At 44.4% G+C, this 17,982-nt stretch overlaps 1 protein-coding gene across 1 annotated transcript in view; it reads left to right on the top strand.

Moving 5' to 3' along the window:
- The first annotated feature begins 642 nt into the window (after nucleotides 1-642).
- Nucleotides 643-17,982, top strand: part of LOC145349746 (secreted phosphoprotein 24-like) — a 63,799-nt gene continuing 46,459 nt past the window's right edge. Inside the window, exons 1-3 of the mRNA XM_080198280.1 lie at nucleotides 643-690; nucleotides 12,565-12,682; nucleotides 12,812-12,936. Of these exons, the coding sequence (XP_080054406.1) occupies nucleotides 658-690; nucleotides 12,565-12,682; nucleotides 12,812-12,936 (276 nt within the window). The 5' untranslated portion in view covers nucleotides 643-657. The remainder of the gene's footprint in view (nucleotides 691-12,564; nucleotides 12,683-12,811; nucleotides 12,937-17,982) is intronic.

The raw sequence follows: 17,982 nt of genomic DNA, 5'->3' as shown, positions 1-17,982 counted from the left end.
GAGATAACAAGTCATATGAAACCGTGCTAAGCTTTTCATGTAACCGTGTTTAATTGAGATGCTTGCTGAGATATATCTATTCAGTAATGTGTGGGAGGATTGGGCTGAATCGATGGAATTGAGTAATATCTCAGTTCACCGGGTGGATGGGAGACAAACACATTGTAGATGCTTATTAGTCAGCCTCATTAACAGGCCGAGTCATAAATACCTGCTGTGAGGTTAGTGTGGTGCACAGATGGATGAATTGGGATGGTGAGACTGGGACAAACAGCTCATGAGGTTGTAAGGAACAGATGAGATAAAAATATGGTCAAAATATGTGCAAAGGTCCAGAAAAGTAAGAATAAAAGATTGACATCAAAAGGTGGAACATTTAATCCAAAGATTAGACAAAGAGCTCAAGGGCCTTGTGACGGTATTTTGAAATGAAATAAATCTTTACAGGACCGAAAGGCCTCATCGATAATTCATCCAAGCATCAACACCTGAAATATGGCATAAATTAAGAATTTGGGATGGTTCTTTGAACCGGGCTGGTGGTGGGGAGGGGGATGTGTTAGGGTTAGGCGGGTGGAGGGGCAAGGACTCTGAAGGAAGACTCCAGTCAAACCTTTTGAATTCCAGAATTCAGGAAGACCTGAATACTGAGAAGGGATGTGGAAGAAGAAAGAAGATCTGTCCTTGCAGGTCAGCCGTCCGAGAGTGGTACTTGTCATGGTCACGTTTCTGTGTAACGTTTCATTCTATCTCAATCTTATTACACTCAATAAATCTCCATATCTCTTCTCACTGCGGCTTTTGTTGAAACTAGTCTATTCCCATATTTGTTGGACTTGAACCTTTGAATGTTTGATTGGATGGTGTTAATTCTCAATTAACTATAATTCAGATTAAAATTCTCACACAGAATGCTGAAGATTCTTCTCCAATCCACTCCTACTTTCGGTTCCCTCCTAATAGTTTGATCAAACTTTTGATCAGCTGTGGTCAACATCTGTCTGATGACCCTCTTTTGAATGAGCTGGGATATTTCGCTATACACAGGGAGTCACATCCCAGGGTTAATGTTATCTTGTTGGTAAAATCTTACCTCAGATATACAAGTTATATTTATATAACCTTCTTCTTGTCAAAGTTATCTCCAAAGTGTCTCTGTGATCTGAGCTCTGTTAAATCAAAGCTCACGTGTTAACTTATCTCAGTATCTCCCACACGATGCCTGACAGAGGGGCGTTAGTGTGTAACCCACTGGAAGGTGTGTCAATTTTAGCTCAGTCTCAGGAACTGATTAAGCAAATCCTCCCTCGAGTTACTGCATCAAATGTCTTTCCCAGAAAGATGTCACTAGATAAAAGAATGCAAGACCTCCCCCGAAGGTGCATTTGATGCAATTAATGAACAACTAAAACTGTTTCTTGAAAATCTCAAACTGCAACTTTCATTTCTGACACTTTTATAAGCACATTAGAAGATTGGAATTACTGCAACATGTCCTGTCAATTTTCGAGCTGTGTGGTTTAGCCCTCACTCCATTAGGTGGAATCGTTGGGTCACACACACAATCAATGCTGCACCAGATATTTCTCTGGTGATTTTTGAAATCACTGTCCTTGTGACTCTGCTTTGAGACTGTTCTATTGCTCCAAGCAGTTTGGTGCCTTTCAGCTGCTATCTACTGGGATTTTCAGCCTTGACCTGAATCTGTGTTTTGACAATTTGTTCTGTGCTCAGCATTAGAACCACATGATTCTCGCATGGCCCAGTGACACAAAGCCAGGCAGAAAAACATGTTTGAATTCACTGCACAGCAATTTTAGCCAGCACATCCTTCTTTAGATATGGAACCAAAATTGCTCACAATACTCCAAATGGGGTCTGACTAAAGCTTTATACAGCCTCAGAAATACAACACAGAGTGTCCAACTGTTTACACCGCAGGTTTGTATTGAGAAGAGTTTTGTCCCAAATGTCCTGATAAAATGAATGTCCTGGAAGTCGGAGAACCTTATCTGTTGGGTCTTCCCCACTCACCTGACGATGGAGCAGCACTCTGAAAACTCTTGGCGTTGGCTGCCAAATAAACCTGTTGGACTTTAACCTGCTGTTGTGAGACTTCTTACAGTAATATGATGTGAGCCAGGGTTCCTGTTGAAGTGAACTTTAGCATGGACAAAGTGTCTTCACCCAAGGGAATGCAGCATATCACTGCTACATCAGTCAGTCGACGTAGACTGAATGGGTGAAACCTCCAATTTATATCAAGCTTGATGGGCCCACCACCCTTTTACTGATCCAGGGATCTTCTCCTTCATTCACAGCACAAACAGGCCCTTCGGCCCACAAGTTGCACTGATCATATCCATACCTACCAGGCCTATCTGTAACTCTCAATCCCATTAGATCCCATGTACTCATCCAGAAGTCTTTTAAAAGACCCCAGCGAATTCGCCTCCACCACCACCGACAGTAGCCGATTCCACTCACTCACAACCCTCTGAGTGAAAAACTTACCCCTAACATCTCCTCTGTACTTGCTTCCCAGCACCTTAAACCTGTGTCCTCTCGTAGTGACCATTTTAGCCCTGGGAAATAGCCTCCGAGAATCCACCCTGTCTATTCCTCTCAACATTTTATAAACCTCTATCAGGTCGCCTCTCAACCTTCGTCTCTCCAGGGAGAAGAGTCCCAGCTCCCTCAGCCTATCTTCATAAGACATGCCTCCCAATCCAGGCAACATCCTTGTAAATCTCCTCTGCACCCTCTCAATAGCTTCCACATCCTTCCTGTAGTGAGGCGACCAGAACTACGCACAGTACTCCAAGTGGGGTCTGACAAGGGTCTTATAAAGTTGCAGCATTACCTCCCGACTCCTAAACTCAATCCCTCGATTAATGAAGGCCAGTACACCATACACCTTCTTGACCACATCCTCCACCTGTGAGGAGGATTTAAGAGTCCTATGGACTCGGACCCCAAGGTCCTTCTGCTCCTCAACACTGCTAAGACTCCTACCCCTGATATTGTACTCCTTCATCCCATTGGTCCTGCCAAAATGGACCACTACACATTTATCCGCGTTGAAGTCCATCTGCCACTTCTCCACCCAGTCTTGCATCCTATCTCTGTCATGCTGCAACTTCTGACATCCCTCCAGACTATCCACAACACCACCAACCTTCGTATCGTTGGCAAACTTACTAACCCATCCCTCCACTTCCTCATCCAGGTCATTTATGAAAATGACAAACAGCAAGGGTCCTAGAGCAGATCCCTGGGGCACTCTACTGGTGACTGACCTCGATGCAGAAAAAGACCCATCCACAGCCACTCTCTGCCTTCTGTGGGCAAGCCAGTTCTGGATCCACAAGGCCAAAGCCCCTTGGATCCCATGCCCTCTCACCTTCTTAAGAGGTCTTGCATGGGGGTCCTATCAAATGCCTTGCTGGTGTCCATATAAACCACATCCACCGCTCTTCCTTCGTCAATGTGTTTAGTCACATTTTCAAAGAACTCAACTAGGCTCGTAAGGCACGAACTGCCCTTGACAAAGCCATGCTGACTTGTCCATGCTAACCTATTTTTAACCACTAAGGTAGTCCCAATTGCTGTGCTTAGCCCACACCTCTCTATACCCCATATCTTGGAAATTCCAAGCGGTTATTGGATAGGCACATGGAGGGGATAGCTTGATTTTGGGATTGGACATAGCTCGGCACAACATTGAGGGCGGAAGGGCCTGTTCTGCGCTGTAATGTTCTATGTTCTATGTACTGTGCTGTAGTGTTCTATGTTTCTATACCCATCTTACCCATGTGACTATCCAAATGCTTTTTAAAAGACAAAATTATACCCACATCTACTACCACCCCAAGCAGCCTGTTCCAGACACTCAACATCCTCTGCGTGGGAAAAATTGCCCCTCCGGACCCTTTTGTATCTCTCCCCTCTCACTTTAAACCTATGCCCCCTAGTTTTAGACTCCCCTACCTTGAGGAAAAGATATTGACGATCCAGCTGATCTGTGCCCCTCATTATTTTATAGACCTCTATAAGATCACCCCTAAGTCTCCTACACTCCAGAGAATAAAAGTCCTGGTGTATCCAGCTTCCCCTTATATTTAAAACCATCAAATCCTGGTAGCATCCCAGTAAATCTTTCCTGCACTTTTTCTAGTTTAATAATATCCTTTCTATAATGGGGTGACCAGAACTGTACACAGTATTCAAAGTGTGGCCTTACCAATGTCTTGTACAACTTCAACAAGACGTCCCAACTCCTGTATTCAATGTTCTGATCGATGAAACCAAGCATGCTGAATGCCTTCTTCACCACTCTGTCCACCTGTGACTCCACTTTCAAGGCGCTATGAATCTGTATCCTTGGATCTCTTTTTTCTGTGTAACTTTCCCCAACACCCCACCATTAACTGAATAAGTCCTGCCTCAATTTCATCTACCAAAATGCATCACCTCACATTTATCTAAATTAAGTTCCATCTGTCATTCATCGGCCCACTGGCCTAATTGATCAAGATCCTGTTGCAATCCTAGATAATATTCTTCACTATCCACAGTGCCATCAATCTTGTCGTCATCTGCAGACTTACTAACCATGCCCCCTATATTCTCATCCAAATCATTGATATAAATGACAAATAACAGTGGACCCAGCTCTGATCCCTGAGGCACACCACTGGTCACAGGCCTCCAGACTGAAAAACAACCCTCTGCAACCATCCTTTGGCTTCTGTCACCAAGCTGATTTTATATCCATTTAGATACCTCACCCTGGATCCTGTGAGACTGAACCTTATGCAACAAGCTAACATGTGATATTTTGTCAGAGGCCTTACTAAAGTCCATGTAGAGAATGCTGACTGCGCTGCCCTCATCTAACTTCTTGGCTACCCCTTCAAAAAACTCAATTAAAATTCATGAGACATGGGGATGGGGGGGGAATTCTCCACCCCGCCATGTTAGTTTTCTAGTGCAGCATGCTGGGAGAATCTCACATCTGGGCTTGCGTCTGGCCCGATCTGGGCTTCTAACAATAGGCCGGTGCATTTCAATGGGGTGCAATGATCCCCTGCTCAGTATCAGTAGGGTGCAACGACTTTTGATGGGAGATTGATGAGTCAGGCCCAGACAGGTTTGTGTATTGTACAACTGGCTGGCCTGAGGTTTGACTGTGTTTGATTTTTAATATGCCTAATTCTTTAATTTAGGCTATCCAATTTTATCAGCCTTAAAACTAGGCCCTGTTTCTATGACAAGACATGGGGGGGTCGGGGGGGAAATTCTCCACCCCGCCATGTTAGTTTTCTAGTGCAGCATGCTGGGAGAATCTCACATCTGGGCTTGCGTCCCCGTCACTTGCGTATTTCCCAGTTCCGGATTTCCGACACTGTCAGATCCGTGATGGAAATAAATGGGAACACCAGGTAAGCACTTTACATCTATTGCTAATGTCATATTAATGTGATTAGAACCATAGAAAATTACAGCTCAGAAACAGGCCTTTTGGCCCTTCTTGTCTGTGCTGAACCATTTTTTGCCTAGTCCCACTGACCTGCAGTTGAACCATATCCCTCCACACCCCTCTCATCTATGAACCCATCCAAGTTTTTCTTAAATGTTAAAAGTGACCCCGCATTTACCACTTTCTCCGGCAGCTCGTTCCACACTCCCACCACTCTCTGTGTGAAGAATTCCCCCCTAATATTCCCTTTAAACTTTTCTCCTTTCACCCTTAACCCATGCCTTCTGGTTTTTTTCTCCTCTAGCCTCAGTGGAAAAAGCCTGCTTGCATTCACTCTATCTATACCCATCAAAATCTTATACCCCTCTATCAAATCTCCCCTCATTTTTCTACACTCCAGGGAATAAAGTCCTAACCTATTCAATCTCTCTCTGTAACTCAGTTTCTCAAGTCCTGGGAACATCCTTGTGAGCCTTCTCTGCACTCTTTCAACCTTATTCACATCCTTCCTGAAACTAGGTGACCAAAACTGTACACAATACTCTAAATTCAGCCGCACCAATGCCTTATATAACCTTACCGTAACACTCCAACTTTTATACTCGATACTCTGATCATAAAGTGGGCTGAATTCTCCTCGTCCACTGGCCTCTCCCACCCTGCCAGAATATTTCACTCTAGTGGGGTTTAGAGTAGATCCCCACTTTTGGGGAGCTATTGGAATGAGCCTGCTGGAGTGAAGGGAGCAAAAGTGTGTGGGGTGGTGGGGTTGTGTCTCCAGGGAATGTACCTCCTTTGTATCTGCCCAGGGGGCACCTTGACACTGCCCATTGGGCATGGGGCAGTGCCAAAGAGGTAGGGGTTCTAGGGGGTGGAGTTCTGATGGGGAAGGGTTTGGGGGTAATCAGTGCAGGTGGGGGACCCGCTCCAACTCTGCAAGGGGATTGATGGGGACGAGAGGGAGACCAGTGATTGGTGGTGGGGTGGGGTCTTTGCATCATTGTAGTTTGTGATAATCCCCCCCACACACCCCCGGCTACACACACTCACCATAATCCCCCCAACAGACCCTCAGTTACACACACTCCCCATCGCCCCCACACAGCTCCCCAACAACTCACACTCACCAGCACCCTCTAGTCCCCCTGAATGGAAACAAAATGTGCCCCCATTCCCCCTCACACACCCACACACATGCACATACACACACGTGTGCCTATACACAAACACACGTGCACATACATGCACACACACACACACATGCACCCACATACAACTACACACACACGTGCACAAACACATACATGCACGCACAAACACACACACATATACACACACACACATACATACACACACACGCACACACACACGTGCACACACATATACACGCATGTGCACACACATGCACACATACACACACGTAAACTCAGAACCCATGAAGTCATGGCCACAGACAGTGCTACTTGACAAGTCCTGAGGCTCCACAGGGAATTTCTAGTCAATCCGCCACTATTGACAGAGCTTGCTGCTACAAGCACTACGACCCAGAGTCAGTGCTCTGAGCTGTGTTCATGCTGAGAGTCTGATGAGTTTTTTTTGATATTTTGTCACTATTGTATCTGCTTCCATGACCTCCCCTAGCAGCGAGTTCCAGGCACCCACCACCCTCTGTAAAATAATTCCCTCATATAGCTCCTTTAAATCTTCCCCCTCGCATCTTAAATCTATGTCTCTTCATACTTGACTCTTCCACCCTGGGAATAAGGTTCTGACTATCCACTCTGTCCATGCCCCTCATAATCTTGTAGATTTCTATCAGGTCTCCCCTCAACCTCCATCGTTCCAGTGAGAACAAACCAAGTTTCTCCAACCTCTCATCATAACTAATGCCCTCCATACCAGGCAACATCCTGGTAAATCTTTTCTGCCCCCTCTCCAAAGCCTCCACATCCTTCTGGTAGTGTGGCGACCAGAATTGAACACAATATTCCAAGTACAGCCTCACTAAGGTTCTATAAAGGGGCCATTAAGTGAATTGTATTCCACCACTTGTCCTAATTGAAGGACTTCTTTAAGAATAAAATGGTTTATTATAAACTTCTCTCATTCCTGCCAGAGTTAAATGTTCACATTTATTGTATAAACATCAAATAATATTTCCAGAATTAAACAATGAAATCAAAGCTGTACCAAAGGAGATACAGACCCTCCCAACACAAACCTCCTTTTACACATGGGATCAAGTCACTTTTTCAGACAGTTTTCAGCTCATTCACCAACCTTTCCCAAAAAAAGGGAACTTTTCAAAAATACTGAAAATGATTAAATCTCATCCGAAACGATTGGAATGCTTACTGAGTGAACTTTGCTGATTAAATTACAGAAAACTGACGTGTGACCGGAGACATCAGAGCAAAGGGAGGAGATAAACAGGAAGAAAGTTAATTTTAAAGCGTCTCATTAGAAGTTGGGGGTAGGGTGTTAGCGTGGATAGAGGATTGGTTGTCAAATAGGAGGCAGAGAGTGGGGGTCAATGGGTGCTATTCGGATTGGCGGTTGGTGACTAGTGGGGTGCCCCAGGGGTCGGTGCTGGGGCCTCAGCTATTTACCATTTATATAGATGATCTGGAGGAGGGAACCGAGTGTAGGGTGTCGAAATTTGCTGATGACACCAAGATTGGGGGAAAGGCAAATTGTGCAGAGGGTGTGGAGAGTCTGCAGAAGGATCTAGATAGGCTGGGCGAATGGGCCAGGAAATGGCAAATGGAATTTAATGTTGGCAAGTGTGAGGTGGTCCACTTTGGTAGGAAGAATGGTAGGAAGGACTATTACTTACGGGGCGAAAAACTGCAGCAGGCGACTGTGCAGAGGGACCTCGGGGTCCTTGTGCATGAGTCGCAAAAACCCAGCTTACAGGTGCAGCAGGTGGTCAGGAAGGCGAATGGGATGCTGGCCTTCATAGCGAGGGGGATTGAATATAAAAGTAGGGAGGTCTTGCTGCAGCTGTATAGGGCATTGGTGAGGCCGCAGCTGGAGTACTGTGTGCAGTTTTGGGCGCCGCACCTGCGCAAGGATATTTTGGCCTTGGAGGGAGTGCAGAGGAGGCTTACTAGGCTGATACTGGAGTTGAGGGGATTGAGCTATGAGGAGAGGCTGAATAAACTAGGCTTGTACTCGTTAGAGTTTAGAAGAATGAGGGGAGATCTCATTGAGACGTATAAGATGATGAATGGGATGGATAGGATAGAGGTGGAAAGACTCTTCCCGCTCAAAAAAGACAGTAGGACTAGGGGGCACAGCCTCAAGATAAAGGGGAGGCGGTTTAGAACGGAGTTGAGGAGGAACTTCTTCACTCAAAGGGTGGTGAATCTCTGGAATTCTCTGCCCGTTGAAGTGGTGGAGGCTGCCTCGCTAAATATTTTTAAGAAGCGGGTTGATGGGTTCTTGATAAGAGAGGGGATTAAAGGTTATGGGGAGAGGGCGGGAAAGTGGAACTGAGCCACAACAGATCAGCCATGATCTTATTGAATGGCGGGGCAGGCTCGAAGGGCTAGATGGCCTACTCCTGCTCCTATTTCTTATGTTCTTATGTTCTTAAGTAACTTACTACCTAATTGTTAATATTCAAAGTATTGTTATGCCGTTGCTCCAAGATACTCTCACCGCTTATCAATGTCTGGAATGTGATCTACACCTAATGAGCTGAATCATGTGACATATTCTATACCTGAGTCAATGTCAACACAACTAATAAATGGAACATTATTGTTTCTTTATTATATCACGGAGGTGTTTTCAGTTCAGGTGAAAAGCAACTCCCCGCAGTCTATTCCCAGCCAGGAGATTTCACAAGAAGAATGGTGTTCCCATAATGCACAGTAGATCAATAAAATAAATTGGAGTGTCTTCCTCATGTGCCATCATTAAAATCTGGTGAGCTGCCACAAATTCCAGCTCACGGTCAGCTCATGGACATCTTCACGGGGCTGTTGGAGAGCACAAAAAGCAGATGTGAGCACCCCCCAGCCCCACCCATCTCTTCTGAGACTCTAACCTGCACTGGTGTGAAGGAACAGGTGATGTCTGATCAGTAAGGATAGGCAGCAACACCTCCTCCACAATAAAGCTCAACATCGGTGCCCCACAAGGCTGTGTTCTCAGCTCCCTATTATACTCCTTGTGCACCTATTGCAGCCAAATTCACCTCTAATTCGCTTTTCAAGTTTGCTGACAACACCACCATAGTGGGTCGTATCTCAAACAGTGATGGGACAGAGTACAGGAATGAGATAGAGAATCTGGTGAACCAGTGAGGCAAAAATAATCTCTCCCTCAATGTCAACAAAACAAAGGAGATTGTTATCGACTTCAGGAAGCGTAAAGAAGAACATGCCCTTCTCTATACAGTAGAAATGCTTGAGACCTTTAAGTTTTAGGTGTCCAGATCACCAACAACTTTTCCTGGTCCCTCCACACTGACACCATAGTTAAGAAAGCCCACCAATGCCTTTACTTTCTCAGAAGAGTAAGGAAATTTGGCATGTTAGTTACAACTCTCACCAACTTTTACAGATGCCCCATAGAAAGCATTCTTTCTAGTTGTATCACAGCTTGGTCTGGGCTCCTGCTCTGCCCAAGACCACAAGAAACTACAAAAGGTTGTGAACGTAGCCCAATCTATCACACAAACCAGCCTCCCATCCATCGACTCTGTCTGCATTTCCCACTGTCTCGGGAAAGCAGCCAGCATAATTAAGGATCCCACGCACCCCGGGCACTCTCTCTTCCACCTCCTTCTGTGGGGAAAAAGATACAGAATTCTGAGCTCACGTACCGACTCCAGAACAGCTTCTTCCCTGCTGCTGTCAGACTTTTGAATGGACCTACCTCGCATTAAGTTGATCTTTCTCTACACCCTAGTTATGACTGTAACACTACATTCGGCAGTCTCTCCTTTCCTTCTCTATGAACAGTATGTTTTGTCTGTATAGCGCACAAGAAACAGTACTTCTCACTGCATGTTAATACATGTGACAATAATAAATCAGATCAAAATTACTTTAACATTGTTCATATTTATGATGTATTATATGCTGATCTGCAATATGCGAGCTTTAATAATTGGAATGTCCCTCTCCTGCTCCATTACAGTTTTGTTTGGGTACCTATGGTTACATTAATTTTGAAACATGCAAATAGAGACACATTGGAAAATAGTTAACAAAATAAATTTCCCTTTGCAAGGTTTGACTGGCTGAATGGCTTTGTTCTGTGCTGTAGCCATTAAAACTGCTTCCGACACATTTACATCTTTCCATTAATAAGGTGACCAATTCTTTGCACAATACTCCAAATGTGGTCTCACCAATGCCCTGCATATCTGAAACGTGATGTGGAGTTGCTGGCGTTGGGACTGGAATAGGCACAGTAAGGAGTCTCACAACACCAGGGTAAAATCCAACAGGTCATAGAAATCACAGAAAGCCTACAGTACAGAAAGAGGCCATTCAGCCCATCGAGCCTGTACCAACAAGAATCCCCAGAGCCCAGACCTGAGTCCCGTAACCTCACATATGTTACCCGCTAATCCCCCTGACATTAAGGGACAACTTAGCATAGCCAATCCACCTAACTTGTACTTCTTGGACAATGGAAGGAAACCGGAGCAGCTGGAGGAAACCCATGCAGATATGGGGAGAATGTGCAGATCCCACACAGACAGCGGGTGCAGGCAAGATTTGAACCTAGGTTCCTGGCACTGTGATACATCACTGTGCCATTGTGCTGCCCTGTTTGTTTTGTGCTCAGTAGAAGCATGAGGCTCTTTTGTGGCTATAACATACAAGAGTACGGAGCAAGTGCTGGGCAATGTGACTAGAACAGATATGGACTTGATGGCCAGTACAGCCATGATGGGCTGAAGGGTCTCTTTCTGTGTTGTAAAACACTATGACTCTATGGTTAATATTTAGTTAAACATGAAGCTCAATAGTGTTACTTTGCAGCTACCAATGAAGTTTGAAATTCTCATTATTTAAGGATGAACCATCATTTGAGGAATCTGAAACCTCTGGGCTGTTACTCTCCAACTGTCATACTGAACAAAGATGAATATTTGACTTCAAGTTGTGAATGATGATTGTCAAATGCTTTTCCACTGTGCTGGTCCGGTCCCCAGGAATGTTAACTCTGCAGTCATGTGACTGAAATGATCTTTCTGGGATTGTAGTATAATACTCCTGAACAAATGTGTGTATGCGTGTGAGAAAGATCTGAAAGAGCACAACCAGCAGAACTGAATACTTTCTAATACAGCCAAAATCCTGCATTTCTTCCAGCTGCCAAATCTACCTGAGAACCAACTTCCTGGGCATTCATTCAGAATAGGCAGCAGAGCCTTGCATCTAAAAGGCTTTCACTCCAACCAAAGAACCAACTCAGTCAGAAAGGCAATGTCAGGCCCACATTGACTGTGGAACTGAAAATTCTATTTTAATAACAATGACTTTAGCTTCAAAATGCAAAAAGAGGGTGTCCAGTTTATATCAGGTGAACCCCCTAAGCAGGAAACAGCTAAAAACCATTGGTTGAAAGAGGGAATGCAGACTGGAAAAGAGAGAATGTGAGAATAGAGCGGAAATGAACATAAAAGGGAACCCGAAAAATCATCCAGTGGAATGTGAATAGTAAATGGATATTAAGAGCAGGGCTGTGTTTACAAAGGAAGAAGATACTGACACAATATAGGGAGCAGCGGAAATGATTGAGATCATAGCTGTGGTGATAATTAGTTGGTAAGATGCACACATACTGGAATATCCAATGACATCACTGTGAACAGTAAGTTCCACTGAGTTCATTCATTTGAAAATTCACCATTTGAATATATTGTATTTCATTATAAAAAAATTATAAAATTCTCAGAATAATTTAGAGTCTGGATTATATTGATTAGAAAAGTTAACAACCGATAAGAGTTATTAGGGAATGAAGAGAATGAAGTCCATGTAGTGATTGTGGTTAGATTACATCATTGTTCTATAATGTCTGCTATTGCTCTGTGATTTATATAAACATTGAAGAGGAGCAGAGAGCAGACAGAGACAGGAACACAATCCAGTGTCCACCACCTTCTCCATACGGGCAAAATGAAAACTATTCTCTTCATCTTTGCTGCAGCCCAGATCATCTACACTTCTGGTGAGTATTGAAATGTGCTGAGGAATGGCTTTGTTACACTGTTTGTTGTTCTGATCATTGGGGTTTTAACCCAAATAGATAATAATCAAAAATATATTCATCCTAAAAACCCTTTGCTTCCCGATTCAGGAATTCCATGTGAAAATTCTAACGATCCAGAGATTCCAAGAGCAAAACGTGCCTCAATTGGAAAGGTGAATGAAAAATTTGCAACAAGCAACCTCTTCACCATTGTGAAATGTGAAGTGATAAGTGTAAGTTGCACCAAATCCAGTTTACTGCTTTTGTCTCTTTTCTTGTAACAAGCATCCTGAATTGCTTCTATTCTGTATGCAAGGGTTTTACTGTGAGAATCCATATCCACTGCTGACAGGTAAAAAATAACAACTTGGAATATTTTAGATGAATGTTATTTATATTGGAGCAATTTACATATTTTATTAAAAATTGTTCACTTTCTGTCCAACTGATTTACTTCCTCTTGTTACTATTCCTCACTGATTGTTTCAACCTGAAAGATTAGTTTTGAAATTCTCTTTGTAAACCTTTTAATGGGATCTTCCTCTGCAAACTCCTGCTGAGTCGAGGCGGATTTACAATGAAAGATAGCCTACCAGAGCCCAGGCCCCCAAATAACAGGGCAATACCCCTGACAAATAAGTGAGTTTTAACCTCTATAATCGAACTCCATTATTTGATTTCTGTACAAAACTGCATCTAATGTCAGAGAAACCATAACCTGTATCACAAAGAGAGGGAAACAGTATCAGTAACACACTTCAATCAGGTAAAGGTCTCGGTTCTGAGACCCATAAAGCTGGACACCTCAGGGTGACCCAAGGTCACCTGGAGCTCTGAGAGTGTAGAGACCCACACAGAGAGTGAAGGAGAGAGTTCCCATTGCCTCAAACTGCTGGGAGTGCAGAGAAATCTCACTGGTGCTGCCACCCCGCCCCACCCCCCAGTGAACCTGGGCTCTAAAATGTGCTCATTTATAGAATCATAGAGATTTACAGCATGGAAACCGGCCCTTCAGCCCAACTTGTCCACGCCACCCTTTTTTGCAAATCCCTAAGCTAATCCCAATTGCCCACATTTGGCCCATATCCTTCTATACCCATTGTACCCATGGAACTGTCTAAACACTTATTAAAAGATAAAATTGTACCCATCTCTATTACTGCCTCTGGCAGCTTGTTCCAGACACTCAGCACCTTGTGTGTGAAAAAATTGCCCCTCTGGACACTTTTGTATCTCTTCCCTCTCACCTTAAACCTATGTCCTCTAGTTTTCGACTCCCCTACCTTTGGGAAAGGATTGGCTATCTAACTGATCCGTGTCCCTCATTATTTTATAAACCTCTATAAGATCACCCCTCAGCCTCCTACACTCCAGAGAAAAAAGTCCCAGTCTATCCAACCGCTCCTTATAATCAAACCATCAAGTCCCGGTAGCATCCTGGTAAATCTTACTCTTTCTAGTTCAATAATATCCTTTTATAATAAGGTGACCAGAATCGCACACAGTATTCCAAGTGTGGCCTTACCAATGTCTTGTACAATTTCAACAAGACGTCTCAACTCCTGTATCCGGTGTTCTGACCGATGAAACCAAGCATGCCGAATGCCTTTTTCGCTGCTCTGTATTAACTGACATAATCTATATTAACTATGTATTAATTATGTATTAACTGACATAAATACATTAACAAACAAAGCAGGATCAGGGAAAAGAAACAAACTGCAAAGGGGACACCCCAAACAAATCACTGCAGCTTTTGTTGCTGTTTACAGCTTTCGAAATATCCAGGTAACTTTTCACTGTTCAACAGGGATTGGAATTCTTCAACTTACACCAGGTTTACATTTTCTCCAGGCTTACACCAAGGTCCCAATTTCACTTCTGGACTATTTTCATGCTGCCGATTATATATTATATATTTTACACCATAAAATAAACTGATTATTTATTTTGGGACATGCATTGTTTGCGCTATCGATACCGGCAGTAACGTGTGGTAACTACTAACCCTGACATTCTTTTCAAAGAATCCTGTAAGTGTCCAATTGTCTATGGAACACCCTGACCTTGTCACTGTGGTAGTAGTGCATGTTGCAATGTCGAACCAGGGTATTCCAGTTTCCATCTCCTGCCCACCTTGGTTCAGCTGACCTCAGGATGTCAGAAATGCCCCAATTACAGGATAATGAGCAAGGCCAGGCCCGCAACAAGGTATTTGAGAAGAATTTTGAGAAAGCCTCCAATCCGCCAACAATGTTAGGGAGCCAACCCCACCAGTCAAAGGGCATTCCCTGAGCAACTGAGTGCAGGAGGCACACCAGTTCCTGAATAGTATTCTCATCGCTCTCAATCCTATAACCCTCATTGACGGAGATGCACGCATGTCTCATTGACAGGCGCACAAACTCCCTCTTGTGCTGCTTGCAAGAGATCAAGGGCCATGCTGCTCTGAAGCACCACCTTAGAAAAGGACTGAATCTCCCACTGCAGGTTCTGAATGGCATCCACAGTGCTGGTTTCAATTATTTCCATAGTAGCGGAAATATTAGTAATGGCCTTTTCTGAGACTCCAAGACCTGGGGAGGAGGGCTCGGACAAACTGGTGGAAGCCGGTGTTACGGGTAGCTCGTGGATTCGGAACTAACTGTTCCTGACGCTACATGATTCCTCGGTGGGTGTGAAGGGAGTGGATGGATAGGTGCTTGACTCCAAAGGCCTTGGGGATCATGTGACCTATGGTGTAGGTGCTGGCCCAATCAACAGGGAGAGGGTCTTGTCGGCTCCGTTCCCACAAAGCCAGGACGAGCCATTATGAACAAGGGTCAGGTAGCAGAATGTGGAGCTTTGGCAAAAGGTGAGCCAATACTGGGTATGGGGAGATTTCTCCTGGGCATACCAATGGATCTGACAAGTCTGGCTGAGACGTAGAGCCCTCAGGGCTCCTTGGTCTACACACATGGACTGATCCCCATGGTTACAAGGCCCTGATCCCTTAGGATAGATAGCGTCAGAAGGCCAGAATGTAACGAGACCATTGAGAGTGAGATTGTGTGACCGCTGACAGTCACACTCACCCTTGTTGTAGTGGAGTCCAGCCTCAGCTGTGGGGCCTGAGTGATGCATAAGGGGTTGTTAGTGGTACAATCCCAAAAGGATGTCATGGGGCCAGACAGATTGTGGAAGCGAAACCGGGCTTCCCGGTAGTTATAATCAGCAAGGTAAGTACAGGGGCTCAATGGAAGGTCACTCTCCCCATTGTTCCCACGGGCATAATTCCTCCAAACATACAGCCGGTGTCTCAATGGCCACAGGGTTAGGCTGTTTCCTCCAGGTAGGTGCCCATTGGATGAGGACCACCATGGCTTTCACAGACCACTCAAGGTTTGAAGGAGGAGCACAAAAATGCATTTCTGATGAGGCGGGGATGGCAGGGAGGTGAGTACAGAGCCAACATTGGGTCTGGTCACCCTGTGAAGCCACAGCCTGCATTCTTCAAATCGTGAATTGCTAATCCGTGCCCCTGCAAAGGGCAGTACCACCAATGACAACAAAAAATTCACATTTCAAATAGTATCGAGTTCTTGTTTAAGTTTCTTTTTCTGAGGATGTCCGCTACATGTGGGTCACATGTATCCACAAAGGTTTCCTTTCCACCTCCATGCCTGTGTGAGTTGTCAACAGGATGTGGTAAGGTCCCTCCCAGCGAACCTCCAGGCAATGCTTTCTCCGGAAGGTGTTAATGAAAACCTGGTAGACTTAGTAGGTATGGCAGCCCTCAGTGGTATTTGCTTCTGAGTTTCGAAGACCTGGGAATGCAAACCTTTAAGAGAGTTGGTTAGAGCGATGCAAAACTGCATCACTCCTTTGTCCATGGAGTGGATATTCATTTGTTTAATAGTGAGGGGTGGGGAGATAGGTAAGCACATGGGACATCCCATTACAATCTCGTAAAGTCTCAAAGAGATGGTACAATTGGGATGGGAGCGCATGACTATGAGGGCCGGGGTAGGGCTTCAGGACATTGTCACTGGATAATGTCTCGGAAATCCCAGATCGAGGAACATATTCACATAACAGCAACTTAGCCACAGTAACAACGTCATTCTTTCTAGTTGGGCATGCTTCTACTCATTGTGAAAATAAACATACAATATCAAGTACATAGCTATACCCCATCCATTTGGGCAATTTATAAAGTCCATTTGTAGCTGTACAAAAGGGCCCCAGGGTTGTGGGCTTGCTGCAACCACTGGCGATGTCTTTCCAGGGTTATTGCTGTGGCAGACCAGGCACCGAGCAGCAATTTTTCCTGCCAAGGTGGGAAATCCTGGTGCGAAGCACGACTGCTGCACTGGCCTGATCATCCGCCCCTTTTCTTGCATGGGTAAACTCATGTAAGATGTGGGCAAGCCAGGGCAGGTGTGCTATAGTAGGATCCCACCCTGTGAGATTGGGTGAGTACGGCCTGGGAGAAGCCATTTTACTCGTGGACAGAAAAGGTTAAAGTGCTTATTGTAGTTTCGTAGCACTAATCCAGGTACAGAGGTTACAGCAGCTTCTGAATCAAGGAGGGATTGTGAGATCCTCTGTATGATTTGCCCAGTTAAAAGGCTTAATTTCAAGGCATTTCTGCCTTGTGCTGTGCTTTAAGCTAACAAACTAATTTGGGCACATCAGCCTGGAATTCTGGGTCCAGCCGAGGAATTTAGCTGCATTCTTTGTAAGTACAATGTAAGGTAAACAAGCTTGCTCATAGACACCGAAGCAAGTTGTGCCTGCACGCAACTTTCAACAATATAAGTATTAAGTTATTGCAGACACAGATTGACATTCAGTTTGTATGATCCAGACTATGTTTTGAGTTGTTCAATCCAGTGCCAGCCTTTGGCTGCTCTCTCTCCCTCTCTCCCCTTAAGTAATCCCCATTTTCTGGGGAAGAAAAGAGTCCCAGAAGACATTGTCATGGGGATCTGAATAGCCAATTTACTGGCCATCCCCCAAATGAGTGCAGATTTTTTCTCACTGTAATCATTAAAGCATGGTCTTCCCTCTAACAATAGTCATAACATGTGTTCACATATGAAAAAGATAAAATTACGTACATCAAATATAAGAATTAAAGTAATCAGCAAAGTAAATTACCAGCTGTATTAAATTACAATTTTCATAAACTCGGTAGAATTATTGTTGCGAAAATAAAGACAGAGTTTGCTGGCAGCGAGTGAATGGAAATGCCATTCCAAACAGTACTGGGCATTGAGAACAACACAGCAAAACTG

This window comes from Carcharhinus amblyrhynchos, chromosome 11, assembly GCF_965287045.1.
Source record: "Carcharhinus amblyrhynchos chromosome 11, sCarAmb.v2.hapA, whole genome shotgun sequence".
NCBI classification, from domain to species: Eukaryota; Metazoa; Chordata; class Chondrichthyes; order Carcharhiniformes; family Carcharhinidae; genus Carcharhinus; species Carcharhinus amblyrhynchos.
Note: the sequence above shows the minus strand (reverse complement) of the source record. Positions and strands in the feature narration are given on the sequence as shown.